Source organism: Oncorhynchus kisutch, linkage group LG27, assembly GCF_002021735.2.
Source record: "Oncorhynchus kisutch isolate 150728-3 linkage group LG27, Okis_V2, whole genome shotgun sequence".
Taxonomy (NCBI): Eukaryota; Metazoa; Chordata; class Actinopteri; order Salmoniformes; family Salmonidae; genus Oncorhynchus; species Oncorhynchus kisutch.
Genome location: NC_034200.2, coordinates 33555314 through 33579929, shown reverse-complemented (window position 1 = coordinate 33579929; position 24616 = coordinate 33555314). Strand labels below are relative to the sequence as shown.

Sequence of the window (24616 nt, the reverse complement as noted above, 5' to 3'; positions counted from 1 at the left end):
AAGCAAGCGGAGATCTACTGCTCAGATTCTCATTCCTACAAACAGTTGTGTAGGAATGAGGTTTTGGCAGGAGGCCGAATACATTATCACAGCATATTGCCTATATGATGGCCTGCCAATATTGTTAATCAGACTATATTATATTTCAAAACTTGAGCTTTGATAACAAAATAGATCAGTTGGCTTACCATTGTGGAGCATGAATTGAAATAATTTGCTTTTTATTTTATTGGACTGATGGTACCTGCATCTGATGTTCAAGGAGGTCAAATTACGACGCTAGTGATCTTAAGGTCAAAAAGTCGGAGCTATAGAAAGATACCCGAGTTTCCGACTTGGAATGGCCGTTCAAAACTATTTTTCCCTCTCCTTCCTTTCCTCCGGTGAGACTGACCAGAGAGAGGGGACACCGTCTTCCACCTGATGGTGAAATTCGAGTCGCACCGTATCTGCCTCATGAACAAATTAATGTTGTTCCTATGACCAGAGAATGTTAAATATTCCTTAATATTAAAATCAATATGACAAGCTGTTCATAATAATAAAACGCAGGGCTATCGATACTTGGCTACTCATTCATTGCAGCTGCAGCATTTTGTAATAGTGTTGAATAAAAACTGTGACAGTCCTGAATATAAACATGAACTCACTCAGAAAAACAGCAGCTCTTTGCTGTATTCGTTGACAGTCTCTCTGTGGCCATGGTTTTAAAAGTTATTAAATCTGACATAGGCTAGTAGCCTACTAAACTTGGCTGTAGCCAGGGTCATGGAAGCTCTGTAGCCACGGTGATTTGAGCTATCTGATTGGGCAGCACAATAGGTGCACTCGATTTATTCACAGATTTGCCGGTCCGCCGGGTAGGCGGAGTTTGTCTCATGGGAACACTTTGTTTACCCGGTGCGCAGGACTTTTGAATCTAGTGCACCTAACGACAACAGCTCAACGAGATTGTTGTCTCCATAATGTCAGTTACAAATAGTTTTGAGGAAGTGCATTTCTGATCTGTTGCATAAGATAAGAATTGGTTGAATCGTTCAAAACCAAATAAATTGGTCAGTGCTATGAAGGATACTTGGGACGCCCCTATCCTAAACCCTATCCTTAACTTTAAAATGTCAAATTCAATAGGAGAGAGATATCCCAAAATCACGGACCCCAAAAAATCTGCCTTTCTTTCTGTTTTGGGCATATTTTCTCGTGGGCCTTTTTCCTATTTGTGCGTTTTCTTTGTATAATGGCCCACGACTTGTTCTGAAAGAGGTGTGTAGGAATATCTTTGGGATTAGCCATTCTCCAAACATCTGGCCTGTTTCCACGGCAACTGCACAACGAGAATAATTCACACAAATGATTAAGAGGGGCCCAAAACACAGTCCAACAACCTACCTTTCACAATTCATAGCTACTACTGCAGCGCACATGTAACTTTCATCTTGCCATTGAAAGGTCCTGTTCAGAGTGACACAACTACCCAAATATATTCAATTTTCTTGTTTTTATCACTTTTAAGATATTATCGGAGCTTTACAAAGGTCAACCAGTTTTTCTCCAGTCCTTTGGAAGACTTGCTTCTCAATCTGAAAAACATTTAACAATGCAGCAGAACTGGTCCATGTGGAATCAGCCAATCTCGATCCAAATGTCCAATTAGTTTATTTTTTCTTCTCTCTACCCTCCCAATGCGGTCCTGCCAGCATAATTGCATTGACTTCTGTGAACGTGGGAGTCAAAGAACAAAGTTCATGTGCTAAAAATACATGCATTTACCATATCATAGCCAATTACACATTCACTGAGGTGCTCAGTGCCGCTGAGGTAGACTATAATTATAACTAACCTGCCTGCCTCCTTGTAAAAAAGTAATGAAAAATAAAACAATATATCTTTATTAGATAAGTATTCAACGCCCTGAGTTAATACATGTTAGAATCACCTTTGACAGAAATTACACCTGTGAGTCTTTCTGGGTAAGTCTTCAAAAGCTTTCCACACCTGTATTGTGTAACATTTGCCGATTATTCTTTTCAAAATTCTTCAAGCTCTGTCAAATTGGTTGTTGATCATTGCTAGACAACCATTTTCAGGTCCTACCATGAATAACTCGTGTAGGTTTGGCCTGCTTTGTCCTGCAGAAAGGTGAATTCATCCCCCAGTGTCTGGTGGAAAGCAGACTGAACCAGGGTTTCCTCTAGGATTTTGTCTGTGCTTAGCTCAATTCCATTTCTTATTTATCCAGAAAAACTCCCCAGTCCTTCAACGATTACAAGATGCAGCCACCACTATACTTGAAAATACAGAGTGTGGTACTCAGTAATGTGTTATATTGGATTTGCCCCAAACATAACACTTTGTATTACACTGTGAATTTGATCAGTGCTATGGAGTAACTACAATGTCGATCCATCCTTAGTTCTCGTCACAGTCAATAAACTCTGTAGTTGTTTTAGTCGGCCTCATGGTGAAATCTCTGAGCAGTTTCCTTCCTCTCCGGGAACTGTTAGGAAGGACGCTTGTGTCTTTGTAGTGATTGGGTGTATTGATACACCATCCAAAGTGTATATTTTACCCATCTACTGTCTACGTCTTGAGTGACATTTCAGCTTACAGGCATAGTCACTGTAATTTTCAACTGTGCCTTGTCCCAGTCTAATCCCCACATTTTATCACTCCAATCCTTCCTTTCCCAAACTGAGCAATCAGGGGAGAAGAGCCTTGGTCAGGCTTGAACTCTTTGGCCTGAATACCAAGCATCACATCTGGAAGACACCAGGCACCATTCTTAAGGTGAAGCTTGGTGGTGGCAGCATCATGCTGTGGACGTTTTTCAGCAGCAGGGACTGGAATACTAGTCAGGATCAAGGGAGATGAATGGAGCAAAGTAGAGAGATCCTTGATGAAAACCTTCTCCAGAGTGCTCATGACCTCAGACTGGGGCGAAGGTTCACCTTCTAACAGGACAACGACTCTTAAGCACACAGCCAAGATAACGCAGGAGTGCCTTTGGGACAAGTCTCGAAACGTCCTTGAGTGGCCCAGCCAGAGCCCGGACTTAAACATCTCTGGAGACCTGAAAATAGCTGTGCCGCAACGCTCCCCATCCAACCTGACAGAGCTTGAGGGCTCTGTACCGGTACCCCCTGTATACAGCCCCGCTATTCTTATTTACTGCTGATATGTTTCTTTACATACGTTTTTTTAAATTACATCATTGGTTAATGGCTTGTAAACAAGCATTTCATTGTAAGGTCTGTTTTAGTCGGCACGTGACAAATAAAATTTGATCTGCATAGAAAAATGACAGAAACTCCCAATACAGGTCCCAAGCCTGTAGCATCATACCCAAGCAGAAAACCAGTCTCCAACTCTGACATAATTGACAAAGCATGGGTTTGGTGAGACTGCCAGATCAGAGGCAGTAGGGATGACCATGGATGATCTCTTGATAAGTGTGTGAATTAGACAATTTGCCTGGCCTGCTAAGCATTCAAAATGAAACGCATTGAGCGGCAGGGAAAATGTGGAGTAAAAATAAATCTTTAGGAATGTAGGCAAAATACAAAAAGTAGATAAACGACTGTAGTACTTACCACCACTAAGGGGGAAACAGTCACAAGTAACAAATTGTGGATAAAGTCAGCGGGTCTGAACATTGATGGCACTGCATACTGTAGCTAAGTGTACGTTGTGTATTAAGCCGCTATCTTCTGGCGCAGCCTATATGTGCACCAATATTGTAAGAGCTTTTGTCTGCTTATATGCCCCCCTTACCCTACGGTTCTGACTTGGGGTAGAATACTGACGTTCAGAATTCCGGCACTGTACATTTCACAAGTGCTGAACAAATAGGTAAAATTGACTACATCCGGCCTAGCTCGCTCATGCCTTAATCAAAATTAACCGTTGAGTCTCTTTTCCACTCGTCCCCTCATGCCACAGTATGAACAATTGTCAGTAAGAAAAAAAAATTCAGCCATGTTTCATTTTGTTTTATTAAAAGGTAGTATATGAGGCTGATATAACTGTTGCTGTCAGACAAGGCTCCGCTGATAACCAGGTGTAGTAGTCGTAAGGATTCACGACATTGTGAAAAGCTCTGCTGTTGTGTCCTAAGCTTGTGGACACCGTGTGAGCACAAGTAATGTATTGTTTGTGGCTTTGCTGGCACACAAAAAAAGACTGTACATGCTAAAACCATCACAAGCCACAATGAGTCAGCCTGCAACCCCACTAGTTATTTTAATCAGCTGTGTAGCCCAGAGCATTGAGGTAAGCTTGCCTATCTTGAATCAGACTTGGTCTCATGGACAGTTGTTGATTCTAACCTGTCCATGAGACACCATATCTTACAAATATCAGAAGTCTGATTCAAAGAAACGCAAACTTACCTCAATGCTCAAATGAACACAATGAGTGTAAGACCGCTAGCAATGATTCAACATCCAGGTTCAAATCAGGTCAGCCACATTCAAAGGCATCTCATCCACTGTTGTATTGTGAAACGTCTTGATGTCCCGAAGAATACACTTCTCCTCGCTCAGTTTACAGCCACACCTTTCCTGCCAAAACAGCCACCACAACCAATTCTAGAGAAATGGGGGAGGAACAATCCTTAGGTCCAGGTCTGCTTTCCAAATACAATAGTCTGAAGTCTACCATTTATATTTATGCAGGGACTGTACATACCTGCGAATATTATTCTCCCTCTTTGTAGGAAGGTGACCAAGGAACCTGCTGCACATCAATTCCGAGCCTGGATATCAAAACAAAAGATATTAAACGCAAGTGTAGGTGTAATCAGACTTACAAAACATTTTACTGTAAATGTAGTCTGACATTAAGTAACAGATTCCTACAGAGAGAGAAACCCGTGGTGGAGAACAGACATTTAATCTCCCAAAAGGTGTTACTGCTAAGCCATGAAAGGGCAGTTGCAGAGAAAACCCATTTGGGATAACAAATACATGTAGCCATGTCAAGTCAAGTCAAACATGACAGTTAGATGATAAGAGTGAGATGCTATCCTCACCAATAAGTCCGTAGCGATGAGTACTCTGCTTGAGCCAGACCTGAACTCCCTCGTGATGACATCCCTCTCCTTCTGGTCCATGTCGCCATGCTGGAAAACAAAGTGTTATATTTCAACCTGCATTTAAAATTACAACCTCATGCCCAACACAACAGTAATTTTAAATGCATTATAATTCAGGGAGCAATGGGTCTGATGGTCTTACCAGAGCAGAGATCGTGAAGCCCCTTGAGTGCATCTTCTCGGTCAGCCAGCAGATCCTCCCGGTGTTAGGAAGATGCCTGCCGGAGTGACTGTTGGCATCCCGTACAGGTTGCACAATGTGTCCAACTTCCACTCCTGGAATTAATGTGAGGGTAACAACTTATTTCACTGACCACTCACCTTAGAACATACCACTTCTAAAATAGAAAATAACCAGAAATTTTGTAGCACAGAATCTTGAGACAAAGGACACTGGACATTAAGAAAGAGGTCCACCCAAGCCTCATTTCAACCCTGGCTTTACTGTCCTTCCTTGGTGTACCCATGCTTACATGACCGCAGGAGCGAAGCCCACAGGCTTCGCCCCCACAATTTTAGCAGGGTGCTTTAAAAAGAAGGGAAACTCTATACACAATGACTACAGACTCAATACTTACAAATGGCAGCAGCTAGTCTTCCTGCGGTCCTGCAACATTAAGGCAGGTATATACACACGGGCACAAGAGTCATGTATCTTCTGAACGCTACCCACCTCTCTACATTGATGTAGAACGGCTTAATACCCTCTAGGGAAATTCCTTTTATTTCACCAGAATGCCAATGGGCTCTCGCATGAAGTTCCTGGTCACCTCCAGCACATCAGTAGGCATGGTGGCTGACAGGAGGGCCACCTGCACAGCATTTAAAGAAACACCAGTAAAAATCACAACTTGAGGAAATGCACTAATCTTAAGTCACGGATTAATTGTTGCACTAGGCCTCGAGACACGAGGTCAACGAACATTAAGAAAGAGGTTCGACCACAACTCTTTTCCGGCACAGTGCAAAAATGCTCTCCTTCCACACAATACTCTGCTAGCATTATTGCCTAAACCAAGGGTTACCTGGATTCTGCAATTTTAGCACAGTTCTTTTATATGGAAGTGGGGTGGCTGGGGATGAGACAAGCCCATGTTGATTGCCTTGTGGCAACAAGGTTTAACTTCTATTTTCTACAGCAAGGCTCTAGAATTTAATCCAGAAATCAATATCAATATATATATTCACAAGTAAAATGGGCACAACTTAAAATATGCACCGTGGTTAAGCCAAACTAAGACATCCGAAGCATATAAAATGGACAAGATATACATATATTTTCTGAATTTAACTCTTCATTTTTGTCTAAAATCTTATAATCAAGCATTTCACAGTAATGTTGATCTATACCTGTTGTATTTGGTGCATGTGACGAATACAATTTCACTTGAATTACAAGACAGTCAGATAGCAGATAATTACACTGATGAGTACTTACAGGCGTCACCTATTAAGCATCAAACATCCAGCCTGGAGTTCCTACCACTATGCGGGGGGACCCAGTCTGCAGCTTCTGCATCTCTTTGCAGACATTAGTGCCCAACTTAGGCATGGCAGGCCGCCCCCATGTAGTCCCCCAGAGCCAGAAGTCCCTTCTGGCTCTAAGAAAACAGACAAAACAAGAACTTCATGGCGATTTGCTCTTGGCGCCACTGTATTATACAGGACAAACAGTCTTGAGTGATCAGTATAAGAGGTTGTCACCATTATCAGGTCTGTCCCGAAAGATGAAATGCCATCATTTCACTCACTTGTTACAGAACAGAAATCCCTTGCTAAGTATTCAGGCCAACTTTCAGATTAATGCAGTCATTGAATACAATCCCAAAAGATCGTCACCTTCTTTAACCCAATTAGCTAATTTTGCAGGAAGAATTATGGAAAAATATACCTTTTTAGTTGTAGATTGTCCAAATATGCCGCCTCGGTCTGATAAACATGTACGTTCATCCAGACCTCAGGCACAGCATACCTGCTGAGCCAGCTCTGTGGTGGGGGCCAGCACCAGAGCCTGGGTACAATTCTGCAGGATAGAGATGGCAAACATGGCAGTCTTGCCCGTGCTTGGGCGATGATGCAGCCTGTGAAGGGAAAAAGTAAAAGGGATTCAGGATCAGAACTTAAATCCTGCTTTGCCCGGTGACAATTGACTTAATGATCAGTAATAGTAGTTCTCCATTGCTGTGTCAGTCCCGAAAGATGGTATGGCATCGTGTCAGTCAATAGACAAGAATTTAACTTGCAATTATACTAATCCAAAATAACACATGTTAAATGTTAGTCCCATGTTTCATGAGCTGAAATAAGACGGCAGAAAATGTCCATATGGACAACAAGCTGTACTCAAATTTTGGGCATACATTTGTTTATATCCTCATTTTTGAGCATTTCTACTTTCCCAAGAAAAACCTGACAGGTGAGGCATATCAAGAAGCTAATTAAACAGCATGATAATTACACATGCACCTTGTGCCAGGGACAATGAAAGGCCACAAATGTGCAGTTGTCATAATGGCAGACATGCACAATTGGCATGCTGACTTCAAGGCTAGCTTAGTTAGCTGTGGTGCGCGCTAAATATTGGATACACCATCCAAAGTGTATATTTTACCCATCTACTGTCTACGTCTTGAGTGACATTTCAGCTTACAGGCATAGTCACTGTAATTTTCAACTGTGCCTTGTCCCAGTCTAATCCCCACATTTTATCACTCCAATCCTTCCTTTCCCAAACTGAGCAATCAGGGGAGAAGAGCCTTGGTCAGGCTTGAACTCTTTGGCCTGAATACCAAGCATCACATCTGGAAGACACCAGGCACCATTCTTAAGGTGAAGCTTGGTGGTGGCAGCATCATGCTGTGGACGTTTTTCAGCAGCAGGGACTGGAATACTAGTCAGGATCAAGGGAGATGAATGGAGCAAAGTAGAGAGATCCTTGATGAAAACCTTCTCCAGAGTGCTCATGACCTCAGACTGGGGCGAAGGTTCACCTTCTAACAGGACAACGACTCTTAAGCACACAGCCAAGATAACGCAGGAGTGCCTTTGGGACAAGTCTCGAAACGTCCTTGAGTGGCCCAGCCAGAGCCCGGACTTAAACATCTCTGGAGACCTGAAAATAGCTGTGCCGCAACGCTCCCCATCCAACCTGACAGAGCTTGAGGGCTCTGTACCGGTACCCCCTGTATACAGCCCCGCTATTCTTATTTACTGCTGATATGTTTCTTTACATACGTTTTTTTAAATTACATCATTGGTTAATGGCTTGTAAACAAGCATTTCATTGTAAGGTCTGTTTTAGTCGGCACGTGACAAATAAAATTTGATCTGCATAGAAAAATGACAGAAACTCCCAATACAGGTCCCAAGCCTGTAGCATCATACCCAAGCAGAAAACCAGTCTCCAACTCTGACATAATTGACAAAGCATGGGTTTGGTGAGACTGCCAGATCAGAGGCAGTAGGGATGACCATGGATGATCTCTTGATAAGTGTGTGAATTAGACAATTTGCCTGGCCTGCTAAGCATTCAAAATGAAACGCATTGAGCGGCAGGGAAAATGTGGAGTAAAAATAAATCTTTAGGAATGTAGGCAAAATACAAAAAGTAGATAAACGACTGTAGTACTTACCACCACTAAGGGGGAAACAGTCACAAGTAACAAATTGTGGATAAAGTCAGCGGGTCTGAACATTGATGGCACTGCATACTGTAGCTAAGTGTACGTTGTGTATTAAGCCGCTATCTTCTGGCGCAGCCTATATGTGCACCAATATTGTAAGAGCTTTTGTCTGCTTATATGCCCCCCTTACCCTACGGTTCTGACTTGGGGTAGAATACTGACGTTCAGAATTCCGGCACTGTACATTTCACAAGTGCTGAACAAATAGGTAAAATTGACTACATCCGGCCTAGCTCGCTCATGCCTTAATCAAAATTAACCGTTGAGTCTCTTTTCCACTCGTCCCCTCATGCCACAGTATGAACAATTGTCAGTAAGAAAAAAAAATTCAGCCATGTTTCATTTTGTTTTATTAAAAGGTAGTATATGAGGCTGATATAACTGTTGCTGTCAGACAAGGCTCCGCTGATAACCAGGTGTAGTAGTCGTAAGGATTCACGACATTGTGAAAAGCTCTGCTGTTGTGTCCTAAGCTTGTGGACACCGTGTGAGCACAAGTAATGTATTGTTTGTGGCTTTGCTGGCACACAAAAAAAGATTGTACATGCTAAAACCATCACAAGCCACAATGAGTCAGCCTGCAACCCCACTAGTTATTTTAATCAGCTGTGTAGCCCAGAGCATTGAGGTAAGCTTGCCTATCTTGAATCAGACTTGGTCTCATGGACAGTTGTTGATTCTAACCTGTCCATGAGACACCATATCTTACAAATATCAGAAGTCTGATTCAAAGAAACGCAAACTTACCTCAATGCTCAAATGAACACAATGAGTGTAAGACCGCTAGCAATGATTCAACATCCAGGTTCAAATCAGGTCAGCCACATTCAAAGGCATCTCATCCACTGTTGTATTGTGAAACGTCTTGATGTCCCGAAGAATACACTTCTCCTCGCTCAGTTTACAGCCACACCTTTCCTGCCAAAACAGCCACCACAACCAATTCTAGAGAAATGGGGGAGGAACAATCCTTAGGTCCAGGTCTGCTTTCCAAATACAATAGTCTGAAGTCTACCATTTATATTTATGCAGGGACTGTACATACCTGCGAATATTATTCTCCCTCTTTGTAGGAAGGTGACCAAGGAACCTGCTGCACATCAATTCCGAGCCTGGATATCAAAACAAAAGATATTAAACGCAAGTGTAGGTGTAATCAGACTTACAAAACATTTTACTGTAAATGTAGTCTGACATTAAGTAACAGATTCCTACAGAGAGAGAAACCCGTGGTGGAGAACAGACATTTAATCTCCCAAAAGGTGTTACTGCTAAGCCATGAAAGGGCAGTTGCAGAGAAAACCCATTTGGGATAACAAATACATGTAGCCATGTCAAGTCAAGTCAAACATGACAGTTAGATGATAAGAGTGAGATGCTATCCTCACCAATAAGTCCGTAGCGATGAGTACTCTGCTTGAGCCAGACCTGAACTCCCTCGTGATGACATCCCTCTCCTTCTGGTCCATGTCGCCATGCTGGAAAACAAAGTGTTATATTTCAACCTGCATTTAAAATTACAACCCCATGCCCAACACAACAGTAATTTTAAATGCATTATAATTCAGGGAGCAATGGGTCTGATGGTCTTACCAGAGCAGAGATCGTGAAGCCCCTTGAGTGCATCTTCTCGGTCAGCCAGCAGATCCTCCCGGTGTTAGGAAGATGCCTGCCGGAGTGACTGTTGGCATCCCGTACAGGTTGCACAATGTGTCCAACTTCCACTCCTGGAATTAATGTGAGGGTAACAACTTATTTCACTGACCACTCACCTTAGAACATACCACTTCTAAAATAGAAAATAACCAGAAATTTTGTAGCACAGAATCTTGAGACAAAGGACACTGGACATTAAGAAAGAGGTCCACCCAAGCCTCATTTCAACCCTGGCTTTACTGTCCTTCCTTGGTGTACCCATGCTTACATGACCGCAGGAGCGAAGCCCACAGGCTTCGCCCCCACAATTTTAGCAGGGTGCTTTAAAAAGAAGGGAAACTCTATACACAATGACTACAGACTCAATATTTACAAATGGCAGCAGCTAGTCTTCCTGCGGTCCTGCAACATTAAGGCAGGTATATACACACGGGCACAAGAGTCATGTATCTTCTGAACGCTACCCACCTCTCTACATTGATGTAGAACGGCTTAATACCCTCTAGGGAAATTCCTTTTATTTCACCAGAATGCCAATGGGCTCTCGCATGAAGTTCCTGGTCACCTCCAGCACATCAGTAGGCATGGTGGCTGACAGGAGGGCCACCTGCACAGCATTTAAAGAAACACCAGTAAAAATCACAACTTGAGGAAATGCACTAATCTTAAGTCACGGATTAATTGTTGCACTAGGCCTCGAGACACGAGGTCAACGAACATTAAGAAAGAGGTTCGACCACAACTCTTTTCCGGCACAGTGCAAAAATGCTCTCCTTCCACACAATACTCTGCTAGCATTATTGCCTAAACCAAGGGTTACCTGGATTCTGCAATTTTAGCACAGTTCTTTTATATGGAAGTGGGGTGGCTGGGGATGAGACAAGCCCATGTTGATTGCCTTGTGGCAACAAGGTTTAACTTCTATTTTCTACAGCAAGGCTCTAGAATTTAATCCAGAAATCAATATCAATATATATATTCACAAGTAAAATGGGCACAACTTAAAATATGCACCGTGGTTAAGCCAAACTAAGACATCCGAAGCATATAAAATGGACAAGATATACATATATTTTCTGAATTTAACTCTTCATTTTTGTCTAAAATCTTATAATCAAGCATTTCACAGTAATGTTGATCTATACCTGTTGTATTTGGTGCATGTGACGAATACAATTTCACTTGAATTACAAGACAGTCAGATAGCAGATAATTACACTGATGAGTACTTACAGGCGTCACCTATTAAGCATCAAACATCCAGCCTGGAGTTCCTACCACTATGCGGGGGGACCCAGTCTGCAGCTTCTGCATCTCTTTGCAGACATTAGTGCCCAACTTAGGCATGGCAGGCCGCCCCCATGTAGTCCCCCAGAGCCAGAAGTCCCTTCTGGCTCTAAGAAAACAGACAAAACAAGAACTTCATGGCGATTTGCTCTTGGCGCCACTGTATTATACAGGACAAACAGTCTTGAGTGATCAGTATAAGAGGTTGTCACCATTATCAGGTCTGTCCCGAAAGATGAAATGCCATCATTTCACTCACTTGTTACAGAACAGAAATCCCTTGCTAAGTATTCAGGCCAACTTTCAGATTAATGCAGTCATTGAATACAATCCCAAAAGATCGTCACCTTCTTTAACCCAATTAGCTAATTTTGCAGGAAGAATTATGGAAAAATATACCTTTTTAGTTGTAGATTGTCCAAATATGCCGCCTCGGTCTGATAAACATGTACGTTCATCCAGACCTCAGGCACAGCATACCTGCTGAGCCAGCTCTGTGGTGGGGGCCAGCACCAGAGCCTGGGTACAATTCTGCAGGATAGAGATGGCAAACATGGCAGTCTTGCCCGTGCTTGGGCGATGATGCAGCCTGTGAAGGGAAAAAGTAAAAGGGATTCAGGATCAGAACTTAAATCCTGCTTTGCCCGGTGACAATTGACTTAATGATCAGTAATAGTAGTTCTCCATTGCTGTGTCAGTCCCGAAAGATGGTATGGCATCGTGTCAGTCAATAGACAAGAATTTAACTTGCAATTATACTAATCCAAAATAACACATGTTAAATGTTAGTCCCATGTTTCATGAGCTGAAATAAGACGGCAGAAAATGTCCATATGGACAACAAGCTGTACTCAAATTTTGGGCATACATTTGTTTATATCCTCATTTTTGAGCATTTCTACTTTCCCAAGAAAAACCTGACAGGTGAGGCATATCAAGAAGCTAATTAAACAGCATGATAATTACACATGCACCTTGTGCCAGGGACAATGAAAGGCCACAAATGTGCAGTTGTCATAATGGCAGACATGCACAATTGGCATGCTGACTTCAAGGCTAGCTTAGTTAGCTGTGGTGCGCGCTAAATATTGGATACACCATCCAAAGTGTATATTTTACCCATCTACTGTCTACGTCTTGAGTGACATTTCAGCTTACAGGCATAGTCACTGTAATTTTCAACTGTGCCTTGTCCCAGTCTAATCCCCACATTTTATCACTCCAATCCTTCCTTTCCCAAACTGAGCAATCAGGGGAGAAGAGCCTTGGTCAGGCTTGAACTCTTTGGCCTGAATACCAAGCATCACATCTGGAAGACACCAGGCACCATTCTTAAGGTGAAGCTTGGTGGTGGCAGCATCATGCTGTGGACGTTTTTCAGCAGCAGGGACTGGAATACTAGTCAGGATCAAGGGAGATGAATGGAGCAAAGTAGAGAGATCCTTGATGAAAACCTTCTCCAGAGTGCTCATGACCTCAGACTGGGGCGAAGGTTCACCTTCTAACAGGACAACGACTCTTAAGCACACAGCCAAGATAACGCAGGAGTGCCTTTGGGACAAGTCTCGAAACGTCCTTGAGTGGCCCAGCCAGAGCCCGGACTTAAACATCTCTGGAGACCTGAAAATAGCTGTGCCGCAACGCTCCCCATCCAACCTGACAGAGCTTGAGGGCTCTGTACCGGTACCCCCTGTATACAGCCCCGCTATTCTTATTTACTGCTGATATGTTTCTTTACATACGTTTTTTTAAATTACATCATTGGTTAATGGCTTGTAAACAAGCATTTCATTGTAAGGTCTGTTTTAGTCGGCACGTGACAAATAAAATTTGATCTGCATAGAAAAATGACAGAAACTCCCAATACAGGTCCCAAGCCTGTAGCATCATACCCAAGCAGAAAACCAGTCTCCAACTCTGACATAATTGACAAAGCATGGGTTTGGTGAGACTGCCAGATCAGAGGCAGTAGGGATGACCATGGATGATCTCTTGATAAGTGTGTGAATTAGACAATTTGCCTGGCCTGCTAAGCATTCAAAATGAAACGCATTGAGCGGCAGGGAAAATGTGGAGTAAAAATAAATCTTTAGGAATGTAGGCAAAATACAAAAAGTAGATAAACGACTGTAGTACTTACCACCACTAAGGGGGAAACAGTCACAAGTAACAAATTGTGGATAAAGTCAGCGGGTCTGAACATTGATGGCACTGCATACTGTAGCTAAGTGTACGTTGTGTATTAAGCCGCTATCTTCTGGCGCAGCCTATATGTGCACCAATATTGTAAGAGCTTTTGTCTGCTTATATGCCCCCCTTACCCTACGGTTCTGACTTGGGGTAGAATACTGACGTTCAGAATTCCGGCACTGTACATTTCACAAGTGCTGAACAAATAGGTAAAATTGACTACATCCGGCCTAGCTCGCTCATGCCTTAATCAAAATTAACCGTTGAGTCTCTTTTCCACTCGTCCCCTCATGCCACAGTATGAACAATTGTCAGTAAGAAAAAAAAATTCAGCCATGTTTCATTTTGTTTTATTAAAAGGTAGTATATGAGGCTGATATAACTGTTGCTGTCAGACAAGGCTCCGCTGATAACCAGGTGTAGTAGTCGTAAGGATTCACGACATTGTGAAAAGCTCTGCTGTTGTGTCCTAAGCTTGTGGACACCGTGTGAGCACAAGTAATGTATTGTTTGTGGCTTTGCTGGCACACAAAAAAAGACTGTACATGCTAAAACCATCACAAGCCACAATGAGTCAGCCTGCAACCCCACTAGTTATTTTAATCAGCTGTGTAGCCCAGAGCATTGAGGTAAGCTTGCCTATCTTGAATCAGACTTGGTCTCATGGACAGTTGTTGATTCTAACCTGTCCATGAGACACCATATCTTACAAATATCAGAAGTCTGATTCAAAGAAACGCAAACTTACCTCAATGCTCAAATGAACACAATGAGTGTAAGACCGCTAGCAATGATTCAACATCCAGGTTCAAATCAGGTCAGCCACATTCAAAGGCATCTCATCCACTGTTGTATTGTGAAACGTCTTGATGTCCCGAAGAATACACTTCTCCTCGCTCAGTTTACAGCCACACCTTTCCTGCCAAAACAGCCACCACAACCAATTCTAGAGAAATGGGGGAGGAACAATCCTTAGGTCCAGGTCTGCTTTCCAAATACAATAGTCTGAAGTCTACCATTTATATTTATGCAGGGACTGTACATACCTGCGAATATTATTCTCCCTCTTTGTAGGAAGGTGACCAAGGAACCTGCTGCACATCAATTCCGAGCCTGGATATCAAAACAAAAGATATTAAACGCAAGTGTAGGTGTAATCAGACTTACAAAACATTTTACTGTAAATGTAGTCTGACATTAAGTAACAGATTCCTACAGAGAGAGAAACCCGTGGTGGAGAACAGACATTTAATCTCCCAAAAGGTGTTACTGCTAAGCCATGAAAGGGCAGTTGCAGAGAAAACCCATTTGGGATAACAAATACATGTAGCCATGTCAAGTCAAGTCAAACATGACAGTTAGATGATAAGAGTGAGATGCTATCCTCACCAATAAGTCCGTAGCGATGAGTACTCTGCTTGAGCCAGACCTGAACTCCCTCGTGATGACATCCCTCTCCTTCTGGTCCATGTCGCCATGCTGGAAAACAAAGTGTTATATTTCAACCTGCATTTAAAATTACAACCTCATGCCCAACACAACAGTAATTTTAAATGCATTATAATTCAGGGAGCAATGGGTCTGATGGTCTTACCAGAGCAGAGATCGTGAAGCCCCTTGAGTGCATCTTCTCGGTCAGCCAGCAGATCCTCCCGGTGTTAGGAAGATGCCTGCCGGAGTGACTGTTGGCATCCCGTACAGGTTGCACAATGTGTCCAACTTCCACTCCTGGAATTAATGTGAGGGTAACAACTTATTTCACTGACCACTCACCTTAGAACATACCACTTCTAAAATAGAAAATAACCAGAAATTTTGTAGCACAGAATCTTGAGACAAAGGACACTGGACATTAAGAAAGAGGTCCACCCAAGCCTCATTTCAACCCTGGCTTTACTGTCCTTCCTTGGTGTACCCATGCTTACATGACCGCAGGAGCGAAGCCCACAGGCTTCGCCCCCACAATTTTAGCAGGGTGCTTTAAAAAGAAGGGAAACTCTATACACAATGACTACAGACTCAATACTTACAAATGGCAGCAGCTAGTCTTCCTGCGGTCCTGCAACATTAAGGCAGGTATATACACACGGGCACAAGAGTCATGTATCTTCTGAACGCTACCCACCTCTCTACATTGATGTAGAACGGCTTAATACCCTCTAGGGAAATTCCTTTTATTTCACCAGAATGCCAATGGGCTCTCGCATGAAGTTCCTGGTCACCTCCAGCACATCAGTAGGCATGGTGGCTGACAGGAGGGCCACCTGCACAGCATTTAAAGAAACACCAGTAAAAATCACAACTTGAGGAAATGCACTAATCTTAAGTCACGGATTAATTGTTGCACTAGGCCTCGAGACACGAGGTCAACGAACATTAAGAAAGAGGTTCGACCACAACTCTTTTCCGGCACAGTGCAAAAATGCTCTCCTTCCACACAATACTCTGCTAGCATTATTGCCTAAACCAAGGGTTACCTGGATTCTGCAATTTTAGCACAGTTCTTTTATATGGAAGTGGGGTGGCTGGGGATGAGACAAGCCCATGTTGATTGCCTTGTGGCAACAAGGTTTAACTTCTATTTTCTACAGCAAGGCTCTAGAATTTAATCCAGAAATCAATATCAATATATATATTCACAAGTAAAATGGGCACAACTTAAAATATGCACCGTGGTTAAGCCAAACTAAGACATCCGAAGCATATAAAATGGACAAGATATACATATATTTTCTGAATTTAACTCTTCATTTTTGTCTAAAATCTTATAATCAAGCATTTCACAGTAATGTTGATCTATACCTGTTGTATTTGGTGCATGTGACGAATACAATTTCACTTGAATTACAAGACAGTCAGATAGCAGATAATTACACTGATGAGTACTTACAGGCGTCACCTATTAAGCATCAAACATCCAGCCTGGAGTTCCTACCACTATGCGGGGGGACCCAGTCTGCAGCTTCTGCATCTCTTTGCAGACATTAGTGCCCAACTTAGGCATGGCAGGCCGCCCCCATGTAGTCCCCCAGAGCCAGAAGTCCCTTCTGGCTCTAAGAAAACAGACAAAACAAGAACTTCATGGCGATTTGCTCTTGGCGCCACTGTATTATACAGGACAAACAGTCTTGAGTGATCAGTATAAGAGGTTGTCACCATTATCAGGTCTGTCCCGAAAGATGAAATGCCATCATTTCACTCACTTGTTACAGAACAGAAATCCCTTGCTAAGTATTCAGGCCAACTTTCAGATTAATGCAGTCATTGAATACAATCCCAAAAGATCGTCACCTTCTTTAACCCAATTAGCTAATTTTGCAGGAAGAATTATGGAAAAATATACCTTTTTAGTTGTAGATTGTCCAAATATGCCGCCTCGGTCTGATAAACATGTACGTTCATCCAGACCTCAGGCACAGCATACCTGCTGAGCCAGCTCTGTGGTGGGGGCCAGCACCAGAGCCTGGGTACAATTCTGCAGGATAGAGATGGCAAACATGGCAGTCTTGCCCGTGCTTGGGCGATGATGCAGCCTGTGAAGGGAAAAAGTAAAAGGGATTCAGGATCAGAACTTAAATCCTGCTTTGCCCGGTGACAATTGACTTAATGATCAGTAATAGTAGTTCTCCATTGCTGTGTCAGTCCCGAAAGATGGTATGGCATCGTGTCAGTCAATAGACAAGAATTTAACTTGCAATTATACTAATCCAAAATAACACATGTTAAATGTTAGTCCCATGTTTCATGAGCTGAAATAAGACGGCAGAAAATGTCCATATGGACAACAAGCTGTACTCAAATTTTGGGCATACATTTGTTTATATCCTCATTTTTGAGCATTTCTACTTTCCCAAGAAAAACCTGACAGGTGAGGCATATCAAGAAGCTAATTAAACAGCATGATAATTACACATGCACCTTGTGCCAGGGACAATGAAAGGCCACAAATGTGCAGTTGTCATAATGGCAGACATGCACAATTGGCATGCTGACTTCAAGGCTAGCTTAGTTAGCTGTGGTGCGCGCTAAATAGCGCTTCAATCGGCAACGTCACTTGCTCTGAGACAGTGGTTCCCCTTGCTCAGCAAGGGCCACGGCTTTTGTGGAGCAATGGGTAACGATGCTTCGTGGGTGACTGTTGGTGTGCAGAGGGTCCCTGGTTCGCACCCGGGTAGAGGCGAGGGGACGGACTAAAGTTACTGTAACCAGATAGTTCACCCATGGCTGCACCCCTGCCCAGTCATGTGAGATCCATAGATTAGGGCCCAATGAATTAAATGTACTATGAACGGTAACAGAGTAAAATATTTGAAATTGTGACATTTTTGTTCAGTGTATTTTTTGCTAACAAGCCATTGACTTGCATACCTTTGATACAAGGAACGACTGCACTCTTGAATGGCTGATGGCTTCTGAAAACCACACTCATACCCTAAGGAGTGTCTCCTCCAGGGGCCACGTCTTCAAAATTAAGATTAATCTCGTTCCAGATGCTCTGCACAATGAGTATTCTGTTCACACATTTCGATAAGTGCGAGATGACATTGAGTTAACTGCAGGCTTACGCTTGAGGTTTGAGTGATCAGTATTAAATGTTGTCACCATTATCAGGTCTGTCCCGAAAGATGAAATGCCATCATTTCACTCAACACTCCCCACAGAACTGAAATCCACTATAACAAGTGGTACGCAAAAAGAGTTGCGTCAGAGATGGAAAAACGGAGAAAACAAAAACATTTGACTAACTTAGTTATTGGGCGAGGGTTGAACCGATTACAGAAAAACCTAAGTCGCCACGTGGGAAGTTGGAAAATGTGTAAAAATACAAAAAGGTCTACATAATTAGTTTACGTAGCCGAAAGATGGGATAGCAATATTTAACACATCGTCCAAAAATTCTAAATGACTTGTTGCTTATCGAGTTTGGCCTGTGCTGTCCAATTTCACCAACCTTGGTTGGGCACGTGTCTCGTGCGGTAATTTGACTGACATGCCCCCGAAATTCGACAAGATGAATTTATAGTCGCTAATATTTTATTTCCTTCTAAATGTGTATTGTAATCCTGCGGCCAGCCAACTCAGTGCGTCGCAAGTTAAATTAGTTTAGCCGAGGAAGCTGGAACTAGGCCAAGGATGACACATTAATTTAGTAGTCACAGGTCTTATTCCATCAATTAAATGTACAAATGTCTTGGTAACTACTATAGTTGACTGCATATTCTTTGCATACTAACGTTACACGCAACTACACGAGTCGGATATGAATTGCCATCTTCGCAGATAATTAAAGTAGCTAACATTAGCTAGATAACGTTAGCTAAGTGAATGCCAATGCGTCCGGCGTAACCCACCTAGTTCCCTCTGAATATCTGCAAGATGCATGGAAAACGCATATCTATAAATATATATCATTTTAATTTGTTACAATAATTGTAAATGTAACAAGTTTCTTCTTTGTTTTACCTGTTGTATTCAGGAGAGTGGCTAGACATGATCCTTCTCCAACTTCAACATGCGACTGGAAAGATCTACGTGGAGGAGGACAAGCGCTTTTATATAGCCGGACTATTTTCACTGAAATGTAAAAATTCAATTTATTCGACAAGACTTTCTCAACACAACAACACAATATTTTTTTAATATACAAATACTCGTGTTTTATGTGTTAATACTGTGAAGTTTCATTCTATAAGGATTTTTATTTTAAAGATTTAGACTATATTTTAGAACGGAATGATATTACAGCACAAATTGCATGTGCTTCGGTTGCTACGGCGTCCTCATCATGTCAAAATTCTGGGAACGTCCCTACCCTAAATCCTAACCCTAATCCTAACCTTAACTCCTACCCTAACCTTAACTTCTACCCTAACCTTAACCCTTACCTAACCCTAACCTTAACCATTTTAAATGTCACCTTCAATGGGGTAGGGAAGTCCCAAGGATCTGGGATAGCAATGATGCAGGAGTACCTTTGCCAAGACAACATACTGTATCAGCTTTATGAAATCATTTCTAACCTCAATCAGACTCCTATTTTTCTCATGTCAAAATGCCCTGTTTTACCACTCATACATTTGGAATGTTTTGGATTATTATCAAATTAGTTATAGCTGTTCCGGCCCTAGCCCCATGTCAAAAATACCAAACTGAGGCTTGAATGCAAAATAAAGATGTTTATTAGAACATCATTAGTGGCCAAAAAAATCATAGTGCAAGAAAGTGCATAAATAAAAAACCTACAGCAAACTCAGCAAACTCAGCAAACTCTCTGTTTGCGGTTCATTGTGATCATTACTGCATCTTTTAATGAGACTCAATGGAGAACATGGAGTACATTACAAAAAATATGTAATTGGTTGGCATTGATTCCAGTGTTTGTGTAATGAGTGGTATAGATAGATCATTATTATACAATATATATTTTGGTGATAGCACACTGCAATATCATGGGAACAGAATACTAATTACAATAGTAGCTATATTAATAATACCTTTGAGAGATGTTGTAATATATGCAATTTACATATTCTGTATTTTATTCTTATGGTTGGGGCTGGTAAAGAGTTATTGTGTGTCTGTCTATCTGTTCAGTTTGAAATATAAGAATCTGGTATCCAGGCAGGATTCATGTTTTTTCGTGGTATCTGATCTAGTAAATTATATGTCTGGTATACTAGCATAGCATTTCTGCCCCACCCACAAATAGTGTCCACCACCAACCAACCATTATGTCAATGGTTAAGATACACTATCCAACCATTAAGTCAAATAAGATACACTATGCTACAGTCTGTCAACCGTAGTCCGTAGATATGCATACGGACCATGTCTGACTATACATATAGCGACCTGGAAAAGTGATATGTAGCTACACCAACATGACAGGCATCTGTTGTGTCCAAACTGCGCATGAGCGGAAAAAGGTGGAAGCGAGCGAGGCAGCTGGATGGGAAAAAGGGAGTCGGGCAATTACAAACATGGTGAAGAATACGTTTATTTATCTATTTTTTTATGTTTATTTTTAGTTATGCCATACAACATTGATCAAATGAACACCCTAAACACTGAATTTAAACATACTTGTTTAAAAGGTTATCTGTTAGCGTTGCAAAGGTAACGCTAGCTAGTTGTTAGCTATTTAGCTTTTCAGCAACTCGACTGTATTTCGTTTCATTGTCATTGAACAACCTATGTGGCTTGTCAATACTGCAGCATAGGTAGGTTTGTCAGACAGTTCTAGTCAACAACAGATACTAGACAGTCAGTCTAGCTATCTAAATATTAAAACGTTGCTAAAGAAGCCGGCCAATCTCGGCTAGCTGGTCGTTCAAATGAACATTATGCGCCGTCGCGGATCATAGCTTTGACTAGGCCTGTTTGTTTTGCCTATGAACGCTGTGGATATTGGATAGAATGTGTGAATGTCACAATAACTTAATTGTTGTGCTCACTTATGTCATGCCAATACTTTTCTGCATCCAAACCGTTCGTGTATAGTCGATTAAGCAGTTTTGCGTTGTTGCCTTGATACCTAGAGGAAAGTCATTAGGCTAAATAGCTTCCCAAAACGACTTCCGTGGCTACAAGCCAGCTATTATAACATGCATCCAAGATTATGCTTATTGCTTGGCAAGATGACACCAGAAGAAGTGTGCAATGCATGTATTGTCAGGTTTGCAGACTCAAGAGTGTTGCCAGGGATGGAATTTCTACCCAAGGCTATACCGTTTTGAAAGCTCACAATTCTGAGCATGAGGAGAGCTACATTTCTGTCATTGTGTTTGTTCTGTAAACGTCTGTGTTGTTCCCCAGAACAAGCTGAAGTCCTCACAGAAGGATAAAGTTCGACAGTTCATGATCTTCACACAATCAAATGAGAAGACGGCATTGACCTGTCTGTCACAGAATGACTGGAAACTAGATGTCTCCACAGACAACTTTTTCCAAAATCCAGACCTCTACCATCCGAATCTAAAGGGAGTGTTGGACAAGAAAAGGTTAGAGCAACTCTACAACAGATACAGAGGTAAGTGTCATCTTTCTTTTCACATCTCTGTCTATGCTGGCTGTACTATAATAATATATGCCATTTAGCAGACCCTTTAATCCATCGCGACTTGGTCATGCGTGCATACATTTTTAAGTATGGGTGGTCCCATCGAACCCACTATCCTGGCATTGCAAGCACCAGGCTCTACCAACTGAGCTACAGAGAGCTTGTCACAAGGGCACAAGATAGTACTATGGTACTGTAAGTAAAAACAATAGCAGTATAACTGACTGTAAAAATAAAATCTGCCATAGGGCCATGCATAATGTCGAAACGCATAACTTACCTTTGACCACCAAAATCAAATAAAAATGGATATCATCAAATAAATTCATATATTTGTCAGTCAAGTTGCTCAAAAGTGGCAAAGTATTAATTAAACACTTTATTTTTGCCTTATCCTTCACTCAGACCCACAAGATGACAACAAAATTGGAATAGATGGCATCCAGCAGTTCTGTGATGACCTGGGCCTGGACCCGGCCAGTATTAGTGTGCTCTTCATCGCCTGGAAGTTCCGGGCTGCAACACAGTGCGAGTTCTCCAGACAAGAGTTCATGGATGGGATGGCAGAACAAGGGTGAGGATGGCCTTTAAAGAGCGAGAGGTTTCACTTAATTTCTGGGGCCAATTTAATTGACAACAAGTGTGTGTGTGTGTGTTGTGTTAATTCATTTCATCATGTAATTATAGAGGAAATTGTTTGTTGTCGTCCATCAGCCACTGAGTTGTGTAACAGAATGTAGGCTAAGCTCTTCTTTCTCCACATCAGATAGGCTAACCCTTAAACTTGTACTTGGTGCTAAAGCTTATTTTGTTCTCCTCAGGTGTGACAGTATAGAGAAACTAAAAGCCCAACTACCAAAAATGGAGCAAGAGTTAAAAGACCATGGAAAATTTAAGGACTTTTACCAGTTTACATTTAACTTTGCAAAGAATCCTGGCCAGAAAGGTTTGGGTAAGCAATACATTTTGACATTCCTGATCTATTTTCATAGTCTACTCTGCTCATTGGACTTGGATTTCTCTCAGACATGTCCTTATTGTTGTGCATTTTCTAGACTTAGAAATGGCAATTGCGTATTGGAATTTAGTACTGGCTGGAAGATTCAAATTCCTGGACCTGTGGAACAAATTTTTAGTGGTAAGTTATTTTCTCTTTATTGAATTGAGTATACTTTATTGATCCACACAGAGGGGAAATTGGATGGGTTTGCTTCAGTTGAAGGCTTCAATAAACAGGCTAGTTTCTTTTAATGCACATTTTTATTTTTTTATTCTTCTTTCCCCGCAGGAGCACCATAAACGATCAATCCCTAAGGACACCTGGAACCTCTTGTTAGACTTCAGCACAATGATAACTGATGACATGTCCAATTACGACGAGGAAGGTTTGTGTTTTTGTGTACTAAGGCTGAACTATAGCAACCTATTGCCTCAGGTCAGGTGCATGACAATGTAATCAGTTGTGAATGGAATAATATGGAGCCAGCCCACTTGTTGCCTCTCCCAACAACCACCAGAGTTGAAAAGTATTTTTTTTTGCTTAACCCCATATCTGTTGTGCTTCCTTTTAGAGAAAGCAAGTTGAATTTTATGCATGAAACATCTGTCATTTTTGTCTCCTTCCTCCAAGGAGCATGGCCAGTCCTCATTGACGATTTTGTGGAGTTTGCACGACTGCACATTGGGACCAAAAGCACCGCTGTCTAGGGACCGCCCAAACTCGGAGGAACGTCCATACGTTTGTTTATACAAAAAACACACAACCGAGGCTGAGAAACGGAGCACAGGGGACTGCACTGAGCTGAGATCTATGTTGCCTTTTCCAACCCTCAGGACTGAGATGTTTTACACAACAGACAATATAAAAGGCATATCTCCTCGTCGGTCGTCTTGTGGTGGTTTGGGATTTTATCTTTAGTATGGGGCTTTTTTCGTGTCAACTCTAGCCAACTGGAGAGGAGTCGCCATCCTGGACCTTACAGTTCCTGTCCCAGTGTTTAGTTGACACAGTCGAAGTTCACGTGAAGCAAACCGACACCCCGAAAAGACAAATACAATTGTATCGTATTCTAAACACGATGGTCCGTGAGGGAATGTCATTCTTTAAATATTAAATTACATTTTAATACTTTGTGTGCATTCCTGCTATGAATATGAATTTTGTTTTATGAGACCTGTGTGACAGAACAGTACAAAAACATTTGATTGTAATTTTTGTTAGTTTTAATCATAATGCTATTCCAGTACAAATGTATAAGGTAATAAATGTTTCCATTTTATATTTCTTTGATGTGTGTTGATAATGGTGATGCACTCTTGTCTGTCATATTTCTCTCTGCCAAAGCTGATACCTGAAACCTGCATATGAACTTGTATGTCTTATGTTAAAAGGATGTACTATTCTTCCAATTGTTTAATTTTACTCCACATGTTTCTCAAATAGTGATGTCCTTTGTACGCTACTGGCCTGAGAGTGAATGAACTATTCTTTAATGTGATTATTTACTTAACTAGGCAAGTCAGTTAAGAACTAATTCTTATTTACAATGATGGCCTACAATGTTAAGTATGTAAGTTGGATAGAAAATAGGCAGGATGGTTTATTGTAAAATAGTCATTCAATTCTAACCTTTTGGTGTGATTCACAAA

The 24616-nt window shown here is 41.7% G+C and overlaps 1 protein-coding gene, 1 long non-coding RNA gene and 13 other non-coding genes across 18 annotated transcripts; 1 reads left to right on the top strand and 14 right to left on the bottom strand.

The window, feature by feature from the left end:
• Nucleotides 1-3974: 3974 nt before the first annotated feature.
• LOC109871919 (uncharacterized) lies at nt 3975-19461 on the bottom strand. Of its 4 annotated transcripts, none has more exons than XR_004205738.1 (21): nt 19372-19461; nt 17252-17441; nt 16799-16961; nt 16386-16506; nt 16034-16172; nt 15503-15636; nt 15298-15387; nt 14955-15021; nt 12118-12307; nt 11665-11827; nt 10900-11038; nt 10369-10502; nt 10164-10253; nt 9821-9887; nt 6984-7173; nt 6531-6693; nt 5766-5904; nt 5235-5368; nt 5030-5119; nt 4687-4753; nt 3975-4586 (listed from the first exon to the last, which is right to left on the bottom strand). It is a non-coding gene; the product is annotated as an uncharacterized LOC109871919 (long non-coding RNA). The 4 variants fall into 4 exon arrangements; XR_004205739.1 differs by lacking the exon at nt 16386-16506 and adding an exon at nt 11252-11372; XR_004205740.1 differs by lacking the exon at nt 16386-16506 and adding an exon at nt 6118-6238.
• Nucleotides 5454-5633, bottom strand: LOC116357860 (small nucleolar RNA SNORA81). The gene has a single exon (XR_004205902.1). It is a non-coding gene; the product is annotated as a small nucleolar RNA SNORA81 (small nucleolar RNA).
• LOC116357863 (small nucleolar RNA SNORA81) lies at nt 5977-6158 on the bottom strand. The gene has a single exon (XR_004205905.1). It is a non-coding gene; the product is annotated as a small nucleolar RNA SNORA81 (small nucleolar RNA).
• LOC116357867 (small nucleolar RNA SNORD2) lies at nt 6771-6841 on the bottom strand. Its single transcript, XR_004205909.1, has one exon. It is a non-coding gene; the product is annotated as a small nucleolar RNA SNORD2 (small nucleolar RNA).
• LOC116357870 (small nucleolar RNA SNORD2) lies at nt 7245-7313 on the bottom strand. The gene has a single exon (XR_004205912.1). It is a non-coding gene; the product is annotated as a small nucleolar RNA SNORD2 (small nucleolar RNA).
• LOC116357859 (small nucleolar RNA SNORA81) lies at nt 10588-10767 on the bottom strand. Its single transcript, XR_004205901.1, has one exon. It is a non-coding gene; the product is annotated as a small nucleolar RNA SNORA81 (small nucleolar RNA).
• LOC116357862 (small nucleolar RNA SNORA81) lies at nt 11111-11292 on the bottom strand. Its single transcript, XR_004205904.1, has one exon. It is a non-coding gene; the product is annotated as a small nucleolar RNA SNORA81 (small nucleolar RNA).
• On the bottom strand, nt 11905-11975 carry LOC116357866 (small nucleolar RNA SNORD2). The gene has a single exon (XR_004205908.1). It is a non-coding gene; the product is annotated as a small nucleolar RNA SNORD2 (small nucleolar RNA).
• LOC116357869 (small nucleolar RNA SNORD2) lies at nt 12379-12447 on the bottom strand. Its single transcript, XR_004205911.1, has one exon. It is a non-coding gene; the product is annotated as a small nucleolar RNA SNORD2 (small nucleolar RNA).
• Nucleotides 15722-15901, bottom strand: LOC116357858 (small nucleolar RNA SNORA81). The gene has a single exon (XR_004205900.1). It is a non-coding gene; the product is annotated as a small nucleolar RNA SNORA81 (small nucleolar RNA).
• LOC116357861 (small nucleolar RNA SNORA81) lies at nt 16245-16426 on the bottom strand. The gene has a single exon (XR_004205903.1). It is a non-coding gene; the product is annotated as a small nucleolar RNA SNORA81 (small nucleolar RNA).
• Nucleotides 17039-17109, bottom strand: LOC116357865 (small nucleolar RNA SNORD2). The gene has a single exon (XR_004205907.1). It is a non-coding gene; the product is annotated as a small nucleolar RNA SNORD2 (small nucleolar RNA).
• On the bottom strand, nt 17513-17581 carry LOC116357868 (small nucleolar RNA SNORD2). Its single transcript, XR_004205910.1, has one exon. It is a non-coding gene; the product is annotated as a small nucleolar RNA SNORD2 (small nucleolar RNA).
• LOC116357864 (small nucleolar RNA SNORD2) lies at nt 18485-18555 on the bottom strand. Its single transcript, XR_004205906.1, has one exon. It is a non-coding gene; the product is annotated as a small nucleolar RNA SNORD2 (small nucleolar RNA).
• A 1305-nt stretch (nt 19462-20766) lies between the features above and the next one.
• On the top strand, nt 20767-24330 carry LOC109871912 (DCN1-like protein 1). Its single transcript, XM_020462938.2, has 7 exons — nt 20767-20891; nt 21724-21937; nt 22373-22541; nt 22789-22919; nt 23023-23105; nt 23256-23352; nt 23598-24330. Exons 1-7 carry the CDS (start codon nt 20790-20792, stop codon nt 23672-23674), a joined length of 873 nt encoding a protein of 290 aa, XP_020318527.1. The 5' UTR covers nt 20767-20789; the 3' UTR covers nt 23675-24330.
• The last annotated feature ends 286 nt before the right edge of the window (nt 24331-24616 follow it).

Excerpts from the sequence above, each read along its gene's own strand:
- LOC109871912 (XM_020462938.2), top strand. The coding sequence starts at position 20,790 with ATGACAGGCATCTGTTGTGTCCAAACTGCGCATGAGCGGAAAAAGGTG. Across the intron at positions 20,892-21,723 it reads GTCGGGCAATTACAAACATG|AACAAGCTGAAGTCCTCACA; the intron begins GTGAAGAATACG and ends GTTGTTCCCCAG. Across the intron at positions 21,938-22,372 it reads ACTCTACAACAGATACAGAG|ACCCACAAGATGACAACAAA; the intron begins GTAAGTGTCATC and ends TCCTTCACTCAG.